Source organism: Thunnus thynnus, chromosome 5 (genome assembly GCF_963924715.1).
Source record: "Thunnus thynnus chromosome 5, fThuThy2.1, whole genome shotgun sequence".
NCBI classification, from domain to species: Eukaryota; Metazoa; Chordata; class Actinopteri; order Scombriformes; family Scombridae; genus Thunnus; species Thunnus thynnus.
The window spans coordinates 19,177,605-19,194,790 of record NC_089521.1 but is presented as its reverse complement, the minus strand read 5'-3'; the positions used below and the strand labels follow the sequence as shown (position 1 = coordinate 19,194,790).

The following is a 17,186-nucleotide window of genomic DNA, read 5'->3' as shown; positions in this document are numbered from 1 at the left end:
GACCACAAACTAAACAGCAGAAACACACTGTATAGACGCTTGTTTAGTGGTATGCAAATCATCTTTGCCGGAGGTAAAATTAACATTTTTAATTAAAATATTAGCACCAAACAAACACAGAAAAACACACTAATGATTAAATCATCTTCATAGAACCTCATAGTGGAAAAAAAGAGGAAGATTTCCCAAAATTCTTTGTATGAAAAGATGCTCTATGGATCAAACATTACTCTGTTTTAAACAAAAAATCTTTAGGTTTGCAAACTGCACAGTCGAAGTTTTGGATTTAAAGACAGAAGAAAAAATTAATTTAACTACAATTTTTTTAATTTCACAAGATGTAAAATATTCTTATATTCATCCCTTGACCAAACAAAATATTGTAATCGTTTATGTAGCTGTTTCCATTCATTTTATTACTGATCATAATTAGGACATAAGATGATCATGAATGTAAAAATGTCTTTTGTGATTAAATATTTCATTTTCTTTAAAAATGTAAGATGGAATCTCTGCCTTTCTTCAGCAGGTATCACAAAGTATGAGGCCCTAGAGAAGCTAAAGCTTTCTGCAGCTGCATTTAATGCTACTATAGCGCCCTCTAATGGATATTGATGTAAACTACAGGTAAAAACAAAAAGGGATGCAGGGAAAGTAAGAAACAACCATGCAACAAAATAACTTTATTGCTATTTTGGTATAACAAAAATTAGCTGTAGTAAAAAATCTTCATGTATCAAAAAGAAATATTTATCTCCTTGAATGTTTTGTACTGCGGAAACATAGGATGGGCTTTGCCTGCAGAGTTTGTTCCAAGTGTGATATACGATTCACTTGTCATCCTGCCATGCACATTTCCAGTGGTGGACACTGAAGATGATTCATTCTTACTGCTCTGGTCCACACAAGCTAAGCAGAGCCTTCTGATAGTCTCCTTTGGTGTGCTCCTACAGATGTAAAAGACACAGAGCAAGTTAAAGGGGCTGCATGACAGAACAAGCCGTACTGTAAATCAGTAATATGCCACGGGCAGGTTGTATAATTCACTCACCAGAATAGTCTTTTGAAGAGACTGTCCATATTGGGCCTTGTATTCAGAACAGATCTTCCTCAGGTCCACCTCGCAGCGTGACACAATGATTCTGGTCACTACCTTCTCTTTGGCTCCCTTACTCTGAGCAGACAAACACAAGTCAGCACTTAAAGTTGTACAAGCTCTGTTCTTAACTACAGCAGCTGATGCAATGCTGTTGTAAGACAACTTTTGCCAACTTCAGATTCTGTGCTCCTGCAGCAAATTTGCACTTTCACAAGGAGATGTACTTCTTACATCTGGCCCTCAAAATAGCCACATTTCAACAAGAAGAAGAACCACACTGTAACTACCTTCATGGCTTCATGCAGTCTGTTGGCGAAGTACAGCTGTTTGTTTTCAAAGCTCTGAACTGGAACAAAAGGGAAACAGAATATATATCCATAATAATGCATTTTGTATTTGACAGATCGTTTTATTTCATCATTTTGGAAGTGACTCATAGAATGAAGCCTGGCTTACAAACCGCACATATACTTCTGATTATGAATCAATAAATTAATTGTAAATTTTAAGTAATTATCTGTATTAATGAAATGAATTAATAATGAAAGACAAGTATACCTAGTACCAGGAAGGACCTCTGCAAGTCTCCTTTAACTTCCTTCGTAATACTCTCCTGCATGTCGTAGGGGCTGTAGCTTTTGTACCTCTGAAACACTAACAAGGAGAGAAACCTGTTAGTCATTATCTGACTGGCAATGTTTATACTTCAAGAATTCTTAGTTAACAAATTATTGAGGCGAGTCAGAAATCAGCATTTGTGTAACAAGGATGCCACAAGCAAATAGGGTGCTGTACCTTTTTGCAGGTGGGGTACACTCCTCTCAGACATAATGGAGATCCATGTGGCCACATCAGTTCCTTTAATCTTGACTCCAGCATCATAGAGTTTCTGAGTTGAATCAACAAAATACCAATAAATGCCATAGTTAACACTTTGTGGCATAAAAATGAAGGTAGCAAAATTAAAAATGATTACATAAGTCTGCAATAAAACTTATTGACAACAGCAATGTCAACAGCACAAAGTGAGATGACGTTATCCTTTGCAAACTCATTTGGACTTAAAGGATTGATAAGTGATTTTCTTGTTTGGGGAAATGCAAGAACTCAAAATGAAAGAATGACTTTGGGTAAAGAATGACATCAGCTCAAGTTAGACATGGTATTAATTTTAGTAATGGTCTTGTTGAGTCAAGAAATTGTTCACCTTGAAACAAACCCCAAGCAAATATCCATCATGCTAGCATGGAGAAGTTTAGAGAGGTGAGGCACACCAATAAATATCAGTGTTACAACTGTAATTTCTCAAACTCTTAGAAATATTCTAATTATTATAAATCCACAAAGGCTCTTGTGAACCTGGAGTTTAATTTCAGTAACTGTGTTAGGTGAGTCCTAACATTAAAAAAAGACACTTTCACAATTGGAAATCTTTACATTTCAGAGAAACTGAATGTTGAATTTGAGGTAATAATTATTCTTTTTGTATGACTTGTACTTTGTATGACTACTTTTATTCAGGGACAAAGTGAAAGAGGCAACTTACTCTGGCATCGTCATCGATCTTTTCATAGTCTACAACAGCGGTTGGTTCTGCTCTCTTAGTCTGCATAGAATTAAGGTGTAACTCAGGTCAGTTTCAACAGTATTACAGTATGTTATATAAATCACAAAGACAGCCGCTAACAGATCTCACCTGCACCAGAGCCAGCAGCAGCTTAGCAAAGTTCCCAGAGGTGTCGCCTGCAACATCTTTGTCCAAATCCTTCTTGAACACTGTGGGAAGCAATATTTTCATTTTAGGCATCTCTCTACATAATCAGAGGGATTATATAAATGTTGAATGTTAGGATTTAAGAACATATGTGACAGGAAACAAGAACACTATGAACACTATACGGGAGCAGTATATGAGACTCAGAAAGCAGACATATAAGAATCTATGGATGATACATTATGCTACATTTCCAGCCCCTTTTATGAATGCCTTAAGACATGTTTTGGACTTACACTCCTTATAGACCTGCTTGATCTCCACCAGCTCAGCATTGCTGCGTGAGCACAAAATCTCAATCAGTGTTTCTTCATCAGTTCCTAAACCCTGAAAGAGGACAGAAATCTTCATTACTTTTATATGCAACACCTTAAGATACAAGATATACACAATCTAACTTCAGATATGATTGAAGAAAATGAAGGCTTTGTCATTTTTCCAGGAGAGGGCAGTGTGAGCTTTCTATTGACTCGATTGGTATTAAGTACAAGTGATGCAATCCATGCCCGCTACCTTGATAGATCCTCTGATCTCTGAGGCATCGTACTGGGCCGTGCTCTTCATCAGTCCGAGGACCACTGATTCCAGAGAGCCAGACAGAGCTCCCTTCAGGGCTGAGATCATGTCCTAAAAATACAACAGTATTAGCTGACTGAATTGAATTTGTCCCTTACTGTCAAAAAAAACCACATAATCAGAGATGTAAAGCAGTTCAGTCTTCCCAGGCTTACTGTACCTTCTTTGCCCTCCTTTCATATGCGAAAGCGATGTCTCTTCTTTGGGAGTAGGTCCGCTTTGTTAGGACATCAATGATGGTCTGCTCATCCACTCCTAAAGTAAATGTGAAACAGATTTACACATTACATGAGACAAACAGATGCAATGCAGTCACTAAATATAAATACAGTTATCTATCTAAATTATTAGAGCAATAACATGGACTGTTGACCCTATATAGGATGAAAAGAAGAGTTGGAAGAGAAATGGTGTGAGAAGTGGAATAGTTGCCAGAAATTATGTATGACATTGTGTCATGACTTTTCAAGAGTCCAGTTGATACAGGTTTATTTGAGCTGAGGATCTGAGGTTTGGATTTCCAAAGGAAATCTGGCAATTTTACCTGTTATTCCTTTTTATGTACATAAACACACTTTTTAAGCAAATATTCCTCTAGTTGGGTTGTAAAAATGTCTTGAAAAAGGTACAGATGAGTGACAAATTAAAGGAAAAACCAACATGAAGTGTTTTAGTAAGGTATTGGGCCACCACGTGCCGCCAGAATAGCTTCAATGTGCCTTGGCATTGATTCTAAACTCTACTGGGGGCATATACACCATTCTTCCAAAATATTCCCTCATTTGGTGGTGGTCTAACATGTCAGTCCAAACTCTTCCATAGGTGTTAAAATGGGTTGAGATCTGGTGACTGCGAAGGCCATAGCATGTGATTCACATCATTTTCATACTCATCAAACCATTCAGTGACCCCTTGTGCCCTATGGATGGGGGCATTGTCATCCTACGAGAGACCACTCCCATCAGGATAGAAATGTTTCATCGTAGGATAAAAGTGATCACTCAGAACAACTTCGTATTGATTTGCAGTGACCCTTCTCTCTAAGGGGACAAGTGGACCCAAACCATAAATGCCTCCTACAGCATAACAGAGCCATCAGATCCCCTCACTGTAGGGATCAAGCACTCAGGCCTGTACAGTTCTCTTGGTGTATGCCAAACATGAACTCGCCCACTTGTTGAGAATATGTTGAAGGATGACTCATCTGGCCATATCACTTTTTTCCACATCTCTGTAGGGCAGTGCCTATGGTTTTTATACCACTGAACTCTCAAATGTTCATTCATCTTTGTAATGAGGGGTTTACGCACTGCAACCCTACTATAATATCCCTCTCTATGTAATTGTTGACAGACTGCTCTTGCTGACACAGTCTGATCACGTCCTGCATTGACATTCTCAGTCACCTGAGGAAGAGTTGCTCTTCTGTTTTTCCTTACATATCGCACTAATGCACAAGCAGTCATCCAGTGTGCGCTGTTGACCACACCCTTCCCACTCCATTCACTGAAGTTTTTCCCACAGATGTTACTTCAGTTGCTGTTCCTATTGAAACACTAGCCAGCTGAGCAGTCTTTGTGACTGAAGCTCCTGCCATCCCCTTAAAATAATATAAGAAAGTCCTAAATTTAATTTTGGCTTCAATGTAAATTTTTGAATTTATTAAGCCAGCTGCTTGGGGGATAGACAAGTTGTATTTTCATTTACTTCCAATTTTTAAACTTTTTTCAACTCATGCAGTGAGCCATTTTTATGCATAGTGGGCTTAATTTTGCATGAAAATATCTGGGTTGTTTATCTGAAAGGGCCCACACATTCTGTGCAGCACAGAATGAGTCATGTGAACATAAAATGCATGTGGATTTAACTTATATTAGTTTATTTAAATAATAAGAGTTACTTTAAAATAGCTACAGCAGGGAAGCAGGGATTTTTCAAATGCTGATGGGTATTTTGTTTGTCTTTTTCACGATGCAGTGGTTCAATATTACATTGTAGCTGCAGCACCATCTAGGCTGTACTGTAGTGGATGAAGACTATGATGTATAAGAGGGTGTGGCAGCAAAGTAGGCATGCTTTAACATAACATGGTCACAAGATGTTCTTCCCATCATAACCCCATCAGTAAATAAACATCATTTTACATACAACTTATTCTTCATCACAACAAAATGGTTGCTGTTGAGGAGCTGGTGGTCAAAGTGTTGCCAGTAGCTTTCCGTCAGTGGCTAGAACAGAGCTCTGCCAGCTCTGAAGCAGACTTGGAGGTGTTCCCAGTATGGTCAAACATTTTAAGCCAGGATGCTGACTCAGAAATACCAGCTACTCATCCCTGGAGAGAAAATTGCAGAAGCAAGGATTGATTTTTGAGTAACAAACAGAGTATCTTGCCTTTGGTTTTGATAGCAGTCTCTATTCTGGCAGCATCTCTGTCGGGGTCAAAGTCCTGAACAGGTACAACCGTGGGGTACAGGGGTTCACTGCTCTGTGGATTCAATGGAAATGAAAGAGATATAAAAATGAGGCCTTCATAATACACAGTATGCAGTGTATCAAGTGTGCTGTATTAAAAAAAAATCATGACATTACCCCAATGTTGAGAGACAGCTGACCCAGAAATTCAGATACCATAGCCATTTTGACTGACCTGGGGAAGGTGGCAAAACAGAAGCTTTAAAACAGACACTATACAATCTTGTGATCAAATGTCACTGTAATCCTATCACTGACTTCTCCTGCAGTGGGTCATGTTTGTTATGTCTGAAGTGAAGATATAATCACCTTCACTTGGGCTGCACCAGCCCCTAAGACTAAGTCTTCTAAATAGAGGAACAGAGAAACTGCCTTTGTTGCTTGAGTGAGACACACAAAATCACTGAAGAGACTTTATCCATTTTTATCATGAGTGATTTGTTTTCCCTGCTTTGTCATAATCACAGTCAGTGTAGTTCCTGGTAACAAATGTTTTGATATTGTTGCCAGTCCAGGAACTTTCAGATCCTTTTTCAGTCTGACACTCATCCTCAACAGCAACCCCAAGGAGACACACCCTGGAAAATGTGCTACTGTACTGCAAGCTGGTATGACAACTGACTACATTCACATGCACACACACAATCGGGTTAGTGAGATTACACTGGAGAGTAGGAATTTCTTATGTAACCAAAACTCAAGAAGAGAATCAATTAAGTATGTTTACCGAATGGAAATGATGTGAAATTAGCACTTTATGTCAATAGCAATATTTGTCATGTAAGGTGGAACATTCGCTCAAACCTTTCTGCTGTGTAAAGTATATCTAAATTACAAATACACTTATTCCGCTGTAAAATGTATCATAACACTGAACTTACCTAAATTGTAGAAGTTGAGATGATGCAGAGATTGATCCTGGTGATGCAGAGGTTTAGAGCTTTCTGACATAGAAAAAGGTTTCCCCTTTCACCTCCCCTGACTCAGATTCCCTCCCCTTTTCCATGTACTCATGACTCCACCCTGTTCAACTAGAGCCACGTGAAGACCAAATAATGAAGCTCTAAATCTTTGTTTTCCCACACATACTGTTCTAAGTAACAAGAGCTCTTCGCCTTCAGAAGATTTGCAAGGTGATGTCTCATCCTTCCTTTACACAGTCCAGACAATAAACAGTTATAAACAACTTATGCATTAGAGACAGTAACCACACACCCATGGCAACACTTTAACAGTTTATTGTCGCTCTGATTTACAAAACATTACAAATTATACAAGAAATTTCACTGAACAAAATAGAAAAATATACATAGAAAGTATACATTCTGTATTGTAAACGTGCTTTAGCATTCACATTTATGTTTAAGGTCACAATGTACCTCTTGTATGAAATCTTTAACATTGTCAGTGGTCTCCTTTCCTTTCCTCTCCTCTCCTCTCCTCTTCTCAGCAACAAAGATCTAGCTCCTCTTCTGACTTACCTAACCCATGATATGAAATGACATGATATTAAATGCTATAATACGGTATTTTAAATTGATTTCTGAACGAGCTTCTTAATATACTTGTTACGCTTGGCTGAACGTTTACTTTGTTTTTTCTTCTTCTTGTTTCTTCCTGCATTCAAGTTTTTGTTTGACTGCCCGGCTCCATGGTTGTTAGACTGTGATGTCCCATCTTTTGGTGTCTGATGGGATAAAAGAAAGTAAAAAGGTTAAATCTTTCCATAATTGTGACTGAATTCAAGTTACAACATACAATATATTATACCCTAAAAAAATGTACTAACATCACTAACATCAGTCACAAATGTTGACAATCCAAATGCCTGGTTGAAAACATATTTTTGAACACATTATTTTCTTTGTTGTCTGACAAGTTAAAAGATGTGATTACATCTTTACTGTGTGGAATTTTAGACAGGCATCCATTGAATGTCTCAGAGTCTACACCAATAAGCCCTGCTTAGCTGTTGCTGATACTGCTATGCCTTCTTTTGTCACAGTTGTTGGTTTTGGAATTGTGCAGGCAAACTATGCAGTAGTTCAGCCAGTCTGATAACAAATGACCCAGGTCTTTGCACTCACCTTAGTGAGAGACTGCATTTAATTTACCTTGGCTTTTAGGTAATCCCTGTGTGTGTGTGTGTGTGTGTGCGGAAGAAAAGGTGTGGACTTCTTAAACATTAACCAATAAACACTTTCTAACAGTTCCTACAGCACTTTAATGGTGCCATTGATCAACACAATAAACCATGTACACACCTTTAGGAAGGGTCTTGGTGGGAAGGTGCAGGGGACACGGCTGTGTTTCTGGTGGAAAGGCAGCACCACAGCTGGATCAACAGGGATCCAGGGCACAAGCCCAGACGCTGGGGGCTGGGGGACAGTGCTGTGGACCTGCTGCAGATTGTATAACCCCCGACTTACTTTCCCATTAACTGCTTTTAATAAGGTCACAAATGGTTCCCTTGCTTTGTGTGCAATCAGGTACTGTCCTTCTTCTAACCTACAAAACCAAGTAAATGAGGGTGTGTTAAAGACAAAGCCCACACACTAAAACATGTAGTAGCATCCTGAGTGACTTGTCTCCTGTGACTGGTATGTATGTGAACATTGCCTAAAGAAAGCAGAAGGTGAAACATCTTTTGTATGTCATTGAGTAATCAATTGTGTAACTCCAACAAAAATATGAAGGCAGAGTAACGTCATATTTTCAGCCTGAGGCTATCAGACCTCACAAAAATTTCACCATCTTAAACAGAGCCTGCCAATAGATGTGCACAGACAGTTCATCTGCAGCTGTTGTCCAACTAATAATAAGATTTAAGAAAAAGACCCAACCCTTCTCAACTTTTGCTAGGTACAATTAATCCATTTGTTTATACATGCATGAGCTTTTACAGAAGCTTTTATGAGCTTTTACACAATTAATGCAGAACATAGTGTGCTCACATTTGGACCAACAAATGAAAACCTGTGGCATTGAATCACCATTTAACTGTATACAGTCTTAACAACATAATACATATGTAACAAAAAAGGGAGGAAAATAAGGGAGGGGAAGCTAAGCACTAAAAACCTACTAAGAAAACTTTGTTGTCTTTAAAACGGCACATGTCCTCAACAACTTACCCAGTTAGTTTTTTCAGTAGGTGGTGCAGTATATTCAGTGACTTAGACGGCCTGTGGAGAGATATCACCAAGTTACAATCTCACCACTTTGGTAAGGATCTAGATTTCAACACTGATTCTGAAGACAAAACCAAATGTGATGATAGCAACTAATGACAAAAATAGATGCCTCAGCTTTCTCCTGGTTTTACTGATAAACAGGCTAGATTTCGTAATTAAATCTTCTGAATCTTAAGTTACATAATCATACAGGGGTGATTAGGTTAATCATATCATCCACACACATCTGTTCTAACAGCACTCACTTGAACCCACAAGAGATGTTCTGTTTCCAGTCGTCAGGCAGCTTTCTTAGCTGAGCTACTTTTGAAGTGTGTGCATTGATGTGAGCTACAGAGACAGAAGGGGAGGGTGAGAGATACACTAAGAAAAAGAACAAGAACTAATGAGCACAGACATCAAGAGCTTCACTTCATCATCAGTGCCATTGCTAGTGCTTACAAAGGAATTAGTCTGTGATGATTTGCCGGCGTTGTTACAAGCTTGAGTGGGTGGTAAGAAATGCTTGTTGGTCCTGTCTCCTTTCTTGCCTCTCACTCCAGTTTGAAATGCCTACTTATTTCAACAATGAATTCCTTCAATCACAGGCTTTTTTAGAGCCTGCAGCCTCTGTCATAAATACACAATTGTGGAATGCCACATGATAAACCACATGACGAACCATGAACCACTAAGCAAAGAAGGAAGTCTGTTATCAGCTGTGTTTGTCGCATAATGCCATGAAGTGGGAGATATTGTTCATATAGGTTGAATGTTATCACTGTTATCTTCCAACAACGATTCGTTCTCTTCTCTTATACAACTGTTGGCAACCTAAGACACTTATCCTTCCATTATACTGAAGATCTGCCACTCTTATCTGAAACATTCTCTTTCAAAAACCTGAGCTTTTTGGCAGTGCCACTCAGCAATAAAGTTGAATACAGGGAACCAGTACACAAGCCTGCACTGACAGTAATGCTCTTAATCCTGCACAGTGCCTTTTTTGCTTTACATTTGACATGAAAATGATGATCAATATTATGCTGTGTAGATGATTGCTGGGAATGTACATTCATTAAAACACCTACACATATCAAAGAGTGGAGTCTTTCTCTGAATCTTAAGCTACAGGTAAGCAGCACATTTAAGTCGATAATACGCATTAAGGGAATTTAATTAAAGCTAAAAAACAGTATTTAGCTGAACTCTGCACACTGCCCTCAGTGTGATTCCCCACAACTAAATGTGGCTGTAGTTATGGCAACAAAGTAAACATAATCAGTACACAGTCAGCGCAGGATGGTGAGTCATCTGCAGACTATTCCATTGGTTTGTGTGGGAGGATCCGCCTTGCCCACTCTACCGAATGCAGTGAAGGAAGGAGAAGAGAAAAAGCCACATAAATACTACTTTGAAAAAAATGAGAGGCTAAGGGGGTATTCCATACCCCATTTAAACAGAAAAGAAACATTTCGGCCTTGATTTTAACTGTAGTTAGAAGAAACAGGATTGCAGGTAACAGTCATAAAAGTTTTACCTATGTAGGAAACAGTACTGGAGTGGAGTGCTGTTTCTGTCCACAGCTGGCAAGCCTCACTACTGCTTAGACACTCAACACCATAACTCAACTGGTACTCCAGCTTCGGCAAGACATGCACTGGCACATACTGTTGAGGCAGAACAACAAACAACAGAAATAAGGCTATTGCATAGACTTGTTTTAACTTTTTAGTACCCAAAATTTAAATAATGAAATTCTGTAGGATGTGAATTGCCTAACAGGTATACCTTGTTGCTCTGGCTGCTGACTACTTTTCTGCTATGGGTCAGTGAGACAGAGCTGCGCACCATGAGCAGCAAATCTTGCAGACTGTAGATCTTGTAGAGCAGGTTACCCTTCTCTGGAGCCTTGTAGTCTTGTTCATCCTCTGCACCAGCCTGCAGGTCCTTTGATAGTATTTCTGTGGTGAGGGGGTATGCACTGTATGTTAATTTAGTGCATAGATGCAACTTAAATCCACAGATTGAAAATTTGTTTGACACTAACTTTTCTGCTCTGTAGTATGGACCACTTGTGCAGATCCATGAAGAGGAGCAGCACAGGTCTCTTCATCCCGGTTCTGGTTTCTCTCTAAATACGAGGACACACAGGGCTTAACTAAGGATGCTGGATGGGAGTGAACTGAGGGTCCCATACTTTTGGTTGGTGAGTTGGTCTCCTGGGATATAGTTGAGCATTTGGATTTGTCATTGGCAGAGTTGAACATGGCTGTCTGCATGCGCAGGATCTCACCCAGTTGATCGTCAGCCACTTTTGCTCTTTTGGATTGTCGCTGCCTTGTAAATTTTTGAGGGGACGGTGATAATGAATTTACAGAGGCAGGGGTAGGAGGGGGGACTGCAGAGCATGGTGTGGGCTTAGGTTTATGTTGAGTTGTGGGTGTGGCAGCTGCAGACAAAGGATCATCAATGACTAACCTCTCATCATCTGAGTCTCCAGTAACTGTTTGGTTTTCATCACTTTCCTGAATAGAGTCTTGTCTCAGCTGTTCAGTCACTGCAGCATTTGCCTCACTCACATGCGGCTGAGTCATCTCCTCTGTTATGGGGCAATCATTATCTGTCAATGAGGCACTCATTTCTTGTGAACTACTGCTGCTGTTTACAAGATGCTCACTGGACCTTTTGGTCTTACTTAAAGGCGATGGACCTGTAACTTTTTCACTTTTAACACATGCATCCTGTTCTTTCTGCATCTTCTGCACCTTGGAAGTTTTAATGGGTGTTTTTTCTCCAAATGTCTCCAAGTCAGTGAGGTCCACCTCAAAGTCAAGACCACTGTTTTCAAAAGACACAAAATTTCTCTGCGACTTCTCCTGTTTTAGAAACAGATAACAAAGAATTATTGATCAGATAAAATAAGACTACACACATGATAAAGTACCACGTGTATGACAAGGTCTACTTGTGTGTCAACATACCGGTGAGGGTTGCTGCTCATTCACAGGAAGCTCTGTCATTAAATGGAATACATTTTTTCTACCATTCTTCTTGATGGAGAGCTTCAAACTCTCTTCGTGGAAAACATGACTCCTCTCTCTCACTGTCATTTCAGTCTTCAGTAGGGGTGAGTCTATGTACACAGTCTTCTTCTGACTACTGCCTGTTAAATAAGATATACAGGATGAAATAAAGGACTATGCGAAACTGTGCCACCATGAGGCCATTCAGTGTTAATATACACTGTGATTTAAGCACATGATTAAAAGCACCATTTTCGAACTGAAACATGTCATTGCCAAGTAGAATTCCACAGTGAGCAAGCTAAAACCACATGGGAACATTTTTTGTTGTTGCTTTCTAAATAATCCCTTATTGAGAAGAACTATAAGCAGACAGTAACATTAAACTCATACTGTATGTTTCTGTGTTCATTAACATCACTGTGCACACAGTGCTATTTCTATTATTCTGTGTGACTATATCTGGGATCACCATCTAACCTGGCACATCTTTGGTGCATTTAAACATGTTTTCTGTAAGGGAGGGATGTATTCTCTATATTCAGAAAATGAGGATTTCAGTTCATACACAGGTTACATAAGATAAGATAGGATGATTGTTTGGGGGAATTTTTGCCATGATGTAATAGTTCAAATGGTGAACACAGAAAGAAAAGAGAAAAAAGAGAGAGGGGAACAGAGATATATTTCATTTTTACCCAGTGGAAGCAAATGCTAGATTACCCCTAATTACACTAACTTCAACCATGACAACCTGAAAGCTCCAATTATAATGCTATACCTTTTCCAGGATTTAATTTGACCTGAATAGGCAGTTCCCATTGCTCCCCAAAGTCAGGGCCATGGTTGTCTAGCAGTCTGACCAAGGCATCTCGAGTCAGACACACGTGAGGCTCATAACGGGCACACAGCTTCTCAGCATTACTGTCACTGCTGATTGTCTGTAGAGAAAAACAAGACTAGTTTATTTTGCTACAACATCAGTCAAACAAATATAAGTAACTACAAACTGTCTTCAATTAACTGGACTTTGACATTACTGTGTGTGACCTAGCATCCTTCAGAAATTCAATTAGTCCTGGTTTTGCTGAGCAAGACTTGAACACCCTCTGGTGTCTTTTGTGAAAACTGCAAGAGCTGAAATTAAGTTACAATAGACCTGCGGACATGAATCCCATTCTAGCAGTAAAACATCTTTGTGACTTACTTTATTGGAGTAATTAAAAAAGCGAGACAATTGCTTACAGCGTGCATGTCCTTAGCTTTTTTAGCTGGAGGATTCTCTGATGAAACACTCTGATAATCCGATGCAAGTTGTGCGTCAGCAGGCACTATCTTGTGGTCTGTAATATCCACATTGCCCTGGAGAAATAAAGGGTGCAAATATGGAAATAAAGAAAGTGAACCAACACAAAAAGACTGCAATTCAACACTTAAGGTTGAATATAAAAATGGACAATGGCATTTATGAACAACCAAAGCGTATGGAGTGGTAATCCTACATGACTGGGACTGGAACAACCCCTGTGTGATAGTAGCACTTCAAAAGCACATTACCATGATTAGTAGCTGTTTTTCAAAGGTCAGAGTGAGCCCTGAGTTGAATGTTCCCCCTGTCAAACTGGTCATCTCATGGATCTGGTAAAGCTGAGGAAATGCCTTAATGCACTCCAAACAGCACTTGAAGAGATCCTGAGAAAACAAATTGAGAGTCTATGTTTCAATACTTATAAACACACATCACAGAGAACTGATGACAGGTGCAATCCTGATAGTACCTCTGAATATTGCATAGCTCCTTGTGATATGAAGCTGTAGTCGTCAGCACATATTCTGGACACATCTTGCAAGTACCTCATGAACTGCATCACTTCATTGTTTACTCGTTCCCTTAAGCTCTGAAAAATTTGTAGATTGTTTGAGTAAATCAATACAACAAGGACCGGCAGGATTAAAATACCATTAAGGAGAGAATGCTCGCACCTGTGGAGGTTCCCTTGTTGTCTTACTCTTCAAAATGCCAAGATACATCTTCTGCTCTTTGCTGGACAGGCAGGACATACATGGGTAGGGCAGTCTGGGTTCAGGATAAGCAGCATCTGCCTCATTCTTTATCTGCTTTAGCTCAACTTTTGTTTTTTTGGTATCCTTACAGTCTTCTGCACCTTCTGCAACATTGTCTGCAAACAAACCATCACTATCATAGCTATCCCAACAGGACTCTTCCTTGCCGAAGCAACTGTCATCTTCAAACTCCGCAGATTCTTCTGTGGTAGGAAAGCAGGAGGCTTTTGCAGCCCCAGCATCATGCTCCTGTATAATGTTGGCATTCTCTACAGGGCTTGGGTAAGAAGACAAAAATAACAAATGAGGGGAGAAGAACATGTCAGATGAACACTCACTAGTTAGCCTTTCAATAACATGGTAAAAGTACATCTGAATTGAGGTATTCATTTTATATATGTATTTATTAGCATACCCTTGGAGAAAGGCCCACAACTCTCTAACACTAGGTGCAAGGGAGTATTTGTCATAGTGATCTCGGGTAAAGAATGGAGCTTCAGGGACTGGGGGATCCTCCCTTAAATTAAAAGAAAAAGGATAAAGGATAAAAAGATATATTAGAGATATTAGAGGTCCTATGTTGTACCCAAACATGTGTGAGTTATTTCTGCACTCTTTTGCTTCTGTACTGCGACAGACATTAAATTAATTTCAACATGCAAGATACAAGAAGTTAATAAGGGTCTCCAACCTGCTGTTGTAGGGTAGTGTACACATTACATTTGCTCTATGTAATAGATGACTCAGAAATAAGGGCACTCTTTTCTGTTTTCAAATATTACCAATACTGAGTTAAAGTCTTTGTAAAAGCAAAGAGTTTGACACAAAAGCCGAAACTTCATTTCAATTGTTCACTGCGAAAAAGTTCCAAAGTTCCATTTGTTATTTCTCTGTTTCATCTTGACTCATCCTAAAAAACTGTTTTGCTAATTAACTAATAATCTTTAACTGAGAGCTACTGGCCATGACATTGTCAGTAGAAAGAGCACCTCAAAATTGAAACATCTGAGCTATTACAGCATTAACATTTGCAATGACAATTATCCAATATTACATTTTCCAGGATACATTGGAATACCACGTAATAGTATTAATATCATCTAACAGTAGGAATTATATTATATTGTATTACAACATATATGTGCACACAGGGCATAACATTTATTTTACACTGGATGAGCGTCCAACAAGCAACAGCCTTGGGTGGCAGGTACATACTATAAGTGGCAATATTTAGTGCTAAAATGAGTGACGGCTGGTTAATAATACATAATGTAAAATTACCAAACACTCCCTGCTTGTGGCTTGAAAATGCTATGATTGGATTTTTGTTGTTTTTTGTGTCATTTAATTTGAAATTACTTTAAAAAAATCAAATCAGTTTGAATCAGCAACACACTAACACTTTACTTGTATAGATAGTGTAACTTAAATATGTCCTGCATGCTATAGTTTCTTCCTAATTTTTCAAACTGCAAATCTTTTTACTTAAATTACATGTTTGTGATTCGTTGTAATGCCTGTATGTACAATTATATTTTGTACAAAAATATGCGAGTATAACTCTGTTCGAAGTAATGTTACTATTAAATTGACCTTACAGCTAGGTAGCATGACTCATTTGAACGTTTTCATATACAGTAGTTGTCCTAACACAACCTAGTCGACTTTTAATTACCCGAAAGTATCGGACCATGCGGTAATTATTACGTTTGTTAGTGTCACCATGGTAACGCTACACAGTACCAATCAAGTAGAATACACAACTTACAACTTCCTGTTTCAACCTACAAAATGCAAGCTAACATTAACGTTATTATAACGTCGGTGTGGCGATACATAACGTAAAATAAACAGGATAATGGGATAACCTTAGCGTCCCGAGACAAATGTACATCTTTTAATGTTTTATGCTGGACAAATAACAAATTACCACCCTGTAAAGGAGCAGAATAAAACCGCATTGTCCAACAGACTCGTTCACATTTATCGTTGTCAACATTAACAGTAATTTAACGTTATTGTTACGTTACTCCATGGGATATTTATATGGCTTAACACTTGCTTAAAAACGATATGAAACTGTTCAAAACACAACGCTAAACATTTATTTAATTGTTTGAACAGTCAACGTCGTGTTTATTTCCTACCTCGTTGAAATAGCTTGACCGTCAGCTCACGTTTGAGGTTGGCTAGTCTAACGTTAATGCAACACTTCTCTCGTTTATCCGGTACGTACTCAAGTTTCAAATATAATGAATAAGAGCTACATAATAGTAATACAATGGTAATAAGAGGTGTCCGGTAAACTAGTGCGGTTTACCGGACACAACTCTAACGTTAGGTTGGCATAGCTAGCGGTCAGTCTGTCATCAGGACACAGCACTCGGTATAGCCACGTTAGTTGAATTGTCACAAAATACATCACTATGATAGTCTGTAAAAGTTCACATTGAAAATATTACTTACCATACCAGCTCCATTATTGTCACTGTCTTATGGGCCGCAGGAATGACAACGGTTAAATCTAGCTAACTACTGTAAATATGTCAGTTGTTAGCCTGAGATTGCTAACAAACGTTTGACAGGCGACATTCTTCTTCTGGTGAAATAATGTTGGCATAAAGCGCTTTTGGCACATTGCTGCCCCCTTCTGGATATTAACTGTAGTCGATTTGTATTCTGTCTGCTTATGTATTGTATATTTGAATATGTATGAAGAAATAAAACATTCAACAAGTCCATAACATCTATCCCTCAAATGTCTTTTTGAAATATTTCAGTATGCCCAAAGATATGGAAGTCCTCTATCCAGCAAAAGGCTGAATATAAAAATACTGTGTTCTCATAACTGCAATAAACTCTCTTATTGCATTAGCCTTCCTGTGGCTGAAGGCATTGACATCAATCCTTGCCCATATCTGTTGCAGTCATTCCCATTATTTCCCTTACATAGACTGGAACCCAGTTAAGACAATCTACTACATTCCTGTTTTATAAAT

At 38.8% G+C, this 17,186-nt stretch overlaps 2 protein-coding genes across 4 annotated transcripts; both read right to left on the bottom strand.

Moving 5' to 3' along the window:
• Positions 1 to 668: 668 nt before the first annotated feature.
• Positions 669 to 6,917, bottom strand: LOC137183053 (annexin A2-like). Its single transcript, XM_067589799.1, has 13 exons — positions 6,803 to 6,917; positions 6,039 to 6,096; positions 5,841 to 5,934; positions 3,610 to 3,704; positions 3,387 to 3,500; positions 3,110 to 3,200; positions 2,796 to 2,875; positions 2,646 to 2,705; positions 1,895 to 1,988; positions 1,658 to 1,753; positions 1,387 to 1,445; positions 1,052 to 1,174; positions 669 to 947 (listed from the first exon to the last, which is right to left on the bottom strand). The coding sequence occupies exons 2-13, from the start codon at positions 6,084 to 6,086 to the stop codon at positions 888 to 890; spliced, it is 1,014 nt and encodes a 337-aa protein (XP_067445900.1). The 5' UTR covers positions 6,087 to 6,096; positions 6,803 to 6,917; the 3' UTR covers positions 669 to 887.
• Positions 6,918 to 7,143: 226 nt separating this feature from the next.
• ice2 (interactor of little elongator complex ELL subunit 2) lies at positions 7,144 to 16,813 on the bottom strand. 3 transcript variants are annotated; one of them, XM_067589794.1, is made up of 16 exons: positions 16,654 to 16,813; positions 14,600 to 14,701; positions 14,104 to 14,461; positions 13,899 to 14,018; positions 13,678 to 13,812; positions 13,366 to 13,482; positions 12,902 to 13,061; positions 12,079 to 12,260; positions 11,145 to 11,973; positions 10,886 to 11,058; positions 10,635 to 10,764; positions 9,361 to 9,445; positions 9,056 to 9,106; positions 8,186 to 8,429; positions 7,506 to 7,608; positions 7,144 to 7,397 (listed from the first exon to the last, which is right to left on the bottom strand). In XM_067589794.1, the coding sequence occupies exons 1-16, from the start codon at positions 16,665 to 16,667 to the stop codon at positions 7,174 to 7,176; spliced, it is 3,027 nt and encodes a 1,008-aa protein (XP_067445895.1). In that variant the 5' UTR covers positions 16,668 to 16,813; the 3' UTR covers positions 7,144 to 7,173. The 3 variants fall into 3 exon arrangements, with proteins under 3 accessions (XP_067445895.1, XP_067445897.1, XP_067445896.1); XM_067589796.1 differs by having other exon boundaries at positions 7,144 to 7,402; positions 7,512 to 7,608; positions 16,654 to 16,811; XM_067589795.1 differs by having other exon boundaries at positions 7,255 to 7,608; positions 16,654 to 16,811.
• Between the last annotated feature and the right edge of the window lie 373 nt (positions 16,814 to 17,186).